Source organism: Trachemys scripta, chromosome 4 (assembly GCF_013100865.1).
Source record: "Trachemys scripta elegans isolate TJP31775 chromosome 4, CAS_Tse_1.0, whole genome shotgun sequence".
Lineage (NCBI taxonomy): Eukaryota > Metazoa > Chordata > Testudines > Emydidae > Trachemys > Trachemys scripta.
Genome location: NC_048301.1, coordinates 140480342 through 140485671, shown reverse-complemented (window position 1 = coordinate 140485671; position 5330 = coordinate 140480342). Strand labels below are relative to the sequence as shown.

Below are 5330 nucleotides of genomic sequence, written 5' to 3'. Positions count from 1 at the left end.
ACTAATTAGGGAAAATGCTGCAAGCAGGATTCATAATCATAAAACTGTGAGCAGGACACACACCCCAGAGTGCGTGGGGCAGTGCCTTCCACCTCAAGTTCTTGAGTTTTACAACCAAAAGTTCCTTTTCTGTGCCCCTCTCTGGTCCCTCACCACACCCCACTCACTGTAGTTGTCCTTGGTCGGTGAGGCCCCAGGGTTCAGAGGTGCATCTGTGTGAGTTCACCTCCCACCCGAGGAAGAAGGCTCCGCAATCTGAACACTTGCTCTGAACATGCCATTCCTTTCCACTCCGCTGGCCGGCCCACCAGCTGCCCTTCTGGCCCTCTGCTTACCAGTCACCTGCTCGCCGCTCCTGCTGGCTGCCTGCTCGCCAGTCACCTTCTGCTGTCATCTGCCTCCCAACTCTTAGTGAGTATCAGCTCTTAGTGGGGGTACCTGGAGAGCAGGCTGGGCAGAAATGCTGCCCCCCCCCCCCCGCAGTGATTTCAGCTCTAGTGAACACTTAACAAAACAAAAAACTCCTAATAGAGCCTATCTAGCATTGAACAGGGGGGAGGAACAGGTTAAGCCAGACTGGGGGACAGATCCCCCAAGGACATCCCCCAATTTCTTGAATGGGTGAAGAGCATGTGGAATGCTGTAAAACATGAAAACTTTATCTTCAGCTTTAGAAACAGTCTTGTTGCTGACGCCTATAACCAGTTGTCTGTAAATTATGCAGAATGGGAATGGGGTTTCCGCAAGATGATGCATCTCTGGGTATCTGAAAAGGAAACTTTCATCCAAAATCAGCCACCAGATAAACTAGACACCAATGTTTTAACCAAACTAAAGAATGAGGCACAGGACAAACTGAGACAAGAAGCAGAGAAGATTTTGGATAATTTAAAACAATATTTTGAAAGTGGAGCAGAAAATCTGCACCTGATAGAAAAGTACAAAGAAGATTTTAGGAGAAGTGCAGATGGTCTGAGGAATGAACTGGAGAGTTATTCATTCAGCAAGTTGGAAGAAGCGATTGAAATTAGAAAAGGCCGACATAAAACAGATGCTGTCCTGTCACAGTACAAGAGAAGAACTGAAGAGAAAGTTGACAGGCTTCTGAAACATTGCAGGAAAAGCAAATGCAAGCTAAATAATGATGAACAGGAGAAAGAATTTGAAACCATGTGGAGAGAAACATTGTCAGAATTATCACCCATTCCTTTACAGAAACGCATCATAGATAAAGAAATGGAGTTACATTTGAGAAGAGACCTAGAGAATAGGGGGAGTGCAGCATGGCAGATGTTAAAGGAGGCCAAAAGCTTGTCTACTTATAGAACACAAAATTTCAAAATGAAAAATGAATACTTAGACTTCAGTGTGCTCAAATGTAAGAAAATATCAGAGTCAGCTGTAAAAGCGTTGCAAGGTGTGAAAGAGTTCTTTACACAGGAACGCTGGCATAAAACAGAGGCTCTAGCTAAATTCTTAATAGATGAGTGCAATAGTTACACTGAAGAAAAGGCAAATGGCAAAGCAGATTATGATGATACTTATTGCAGAGAGTTGTTGCGGATGATTAACGAGCAGCTTCAGCAGGCTAATTGTCAAAACCTTCACATCAGCTCTTGTTTTGAAGTTGAGCTGAAGCTTCACATTTTGGGGGATGCAGCTCGGGCATTTCAGAAGATGCATGAAGAATTCATTACAGAAAATGACCCTCTGCAATGTCTGGGGAAACTGAAACCTCAGTATCTCTCCACATTTAAAGCTCTGTACTTAGAGAAGGATGAGTGTCAAGATAGGGCCTGGAATTTCTGTGATCAGTGTCTCAGACCTGCCCTGGTGGACTATGTGAACAAGAGACTTGGGATAGAAATTGTGGATGACATTCTCAGCAGTGAACGGTCTATTGAGTACAGCACCCGGAACTTCTTCCAATTCTTTGTTCTGGAGAAGCTGTTGGAAGAAAATGACTTTAACAATTATGTGCAATACACAAGGAATTATGTAGATTTTATCAAAACCTGGATACAGAAACACGTGTTAACACGTTACAGAGAGAAGGCAAGTTTGGGAGATTTGGAAAAAAGGATTTTCTCCCCAATAATTAATAAACTCAGTGATGTTCTGAAAAACTCCAAAGGTGAGAAGACTAAGACAGTCTCTGCCTTTTTAGACAACTTTCGTGAAAAGCTGCAGCAGGATCTAGTCATTCCCAAGGACAGCTTAGAAGTGATACTGTTTAAAAACACAGCAAGTCCAGACCAATTTTCAGCTTTTATAGAACAGTTTATTCCTGATCTGGAAAAACAAGTTTTATCCACTTTTGAAAATCTGGAAATTGAGTCAAAACTCTCAAAACTTGCAGTGAAGCCCCAGGATGAGATCTTCAAGCGAGTGTTTGGCTGTGGGAAGCAGTGTCCCTTCTGTAAAGTCCCCTGTGACGCAGGAACCCGTGCACATACAGAGCATTTTGCAGCAGTGCATCGACCTGAAGGATTAGGGGCATACCGGTGGGTAACAACAGACATACTTAGCTATAATATATGCTCCTCTTCTGTGGCTTCCAATGGCACATTCAGATGTACAGAGACAAAATGGGAACCTCATCCTTATAAAGATTATCGGAAATATTTTCCAGACTGGCGCATCCAACCAGATTCCAGCATCACGGCTTCCGATTACTGGAAGTTTGTTTTCAAGGAATTCAATCACCAGTTTGCTGAGGCGTTTGATGCTCTCCCTGCCGATCTCCCTGAGGACTGGGGTAAAATAACCAAAGAGCAGGCACTGGAGAGCCTAAAGGAAGCCTTTAAATCGAAGTAAAAAAGAGGCTGAGAAACTCCGTTGTGAGCAGAAAGTTACAGAAGTTAATTTTCTTTAAATGTGGCATGTGAAAAAATCCCATATCTTCTAAATATGTAATGTTGCTTCCTCTTAATATCAGACACAGTTTTCAGCTTCCAAACAGATAAAGAAGCAATGCTTTTTCACATTTCACATCCCATAGAATTTATGGAAAATTAAAGATGATGGAAAGACCCATATGTGGTGTTTCTGCATCTTTGTCTTAAGGACCAAATGACCAAAATCCCTAATTTGTCCTCACCACTGCATTTTACTGGTGCAGTGATACCATGTAGTGACCTGCAAACCTCCAAAGAGCCCCCGAATACCAACCATCCACTTCTGCTACTTAACGCATCAATAACCTGCACTTTTGCAACTAATCTGACACCAAACCGCCTGGCCCTGATGCTCACCTTCCATGGGAAGTAGTTCAGAAACACCAGTGAGGGAGGTTTGCAGCGTAATGTAATGGGGAAGGGAGGGATGCAGGCAGCAAACCCAACAGACCCTGAGGATTCAAAGGGAATCCCCACAAGCCCATCCCATCCCTGAGAATGGTCTTTCCATCTCCCCTGCGCTCTGCCCCGCACACCCCTCTCACCCAGGGCAGTAAGGCTGAGGCACCCTGGTGCTATTGGCTACTCCCCCTGCGATTGCCGGCCACCCTCTGCATAGGGGTGCTGTGGGGTGCAGCCAGGGAGGGCAGTTAGTGCTGCTAAGAAATCTGTGCTCCCAGGTGCAATGTCACGTACTGCCCTTTGGATTTATGTTGTGTATAAATCATCAAGAATTTCCAAAGAAAATTAAACAGGAGAAATGGTTTACAGGAGAGAGACGAGGTTTGGAGAGAGAAGCATCCTGAATACAGATATTTTTCTGATTGATTTTCTGTGAATAAATGTTGCACCAGTTCGCTGCCATAGATGAAGGTTAAAACCGATCTGTGTATATTTTTATTCTCCTTTTGAGGATAACATGGATAAAAGACACGTTTAAACGCGCATTGTTAACAAAATCAACATGTAGGGTGCCCACAAACGCAGCCCCCCCTTTTCTCTCTAGCCCACCTCAGTCCCACCACGGGGAAGAGCCTGCCCCTGTGGAGCTGGACTGATCTTTGCTGGCTACTGATGAGAGACATTTTCTCCATTTACACTGCGGGGATAGGCGAGGAAGGGAAGTGGCGGATGCTGTCCCGTCTAAGGGATAAAAAAACCCTAGAAATGTCACTTTTTGGCCAGGCATGCAGTGCCCTTACATTCCGCTAGGTGCCATTTCTCTGTCTGTCTCTCTGTCTGTAATGGGATAACTTTTCAACGCCTCATCTGATCAATTCCAAAATTTCAGGCAGTGCCCTGGGCACCAATGGCCAGAACCCTTTTGAGTTTAGTAGAAATCAGTAAACCAGAAAGAGGAAATGGGGGACACATGAATTCCCTGGCATCCGTTTAGCACAGCTACATCTTCAAGCACCTCTGCAGTTGTCTATAGATCAAAGAACCAGCTGATGGCTGGATTACTGCCTCCAGCATAACAACACCATCAGCTCAGCTCTGCCCATCCTCCCAGTGGAGTGTAAGATGTTGTCCACCTGAATGACTGATCTCCCAGAAAAAAATAATATGGAGGAGGGATAGAAGAGGGAATGGGGAGAACAGGGGCATGCACACAGCCCAGGGCATGGGGGGAGAATGTGGGTCCCTGGTGTGAAGGGCTCACATAACTCCTGGTGGCAGATGTGAGGCCGACAAACAAGCTCAGGCCAGAGCCAGAGGCCCATTCACTTGTGTGTGACTATCGAAGGAGTTAAATGTATTAGTAAATATTCAGTCAATTCACTTGTGTGTTAATAGAGATCAAAGGAGATGTTAATTGTATTGTTTTTGCCTAACTATATCTTGTTGTTTACTAGTACATTACATTTACATTATGCATGCCTGGTAATTAGATAGGCCTAGATCAAAGTGTGTGTTAATCTAAGAGTGTATTCAGATGTCAGCACTTCATGAAACTAATGGAATGTTACTTGTATTGTTTTCATTTATCTCTTCTTATTATAATGTAAAGGCAGGCAGTTATATTATGTCTAAGCTTGTAATTAAATAACTCATTGAATGCAAATGAAGAGTGCTAAATTCAGAGCAATTGGCCATTGTGTGAGTATGAACACTGCTCTGACTGTTGTGTGGAGAAGAAGCTATAAGTACTGATTCAAAGGAAGATCCTTTATCTCTGGACTCTTTGGATTCTAACAGGGTGGAATAACTAACCGGGAAGATGGAGATCCCCAGAGTTATTCTGGGTAGCCCTGAACTGGCAGATTACTACATCTCTGCTATCCTTTTGGGTTTACAAATGTTGACTCGCCTGTTAATGTATTTTACCTGCTTTAACCTCAATAACACTCATTTCTTTTCTCAGCTAATAAACCTGTAGTTAGTTAACTATACAATTGGCTACCAGTGTTGTCCTTGGTGTAAGATCCAGAG

General features: G+C 43.8%; 1 protein-coding gene across 1 annotated transcript; it reads left to right on the top strand.

Moving 5' to 3' along the window:
* Positions 1–589: 589 nt before the first annotated feature.
* Positions 590–3246, top strand: LOC117876245 (interferon-induced very large GTPase 1-like). The gene has a single exon (XM_034768202.1). It carries the CDS (start codon positions 631–633, stop codon positions 2815–2817), a length of 2187 nt encoding a protein of 728 aa, XP_034624093.1. The 5' UTR covers positions 590–630; the 3' UTR covers positions 2818–3246.
* Positions 3247–5330: the final 2084 nt, after the last annotated feature.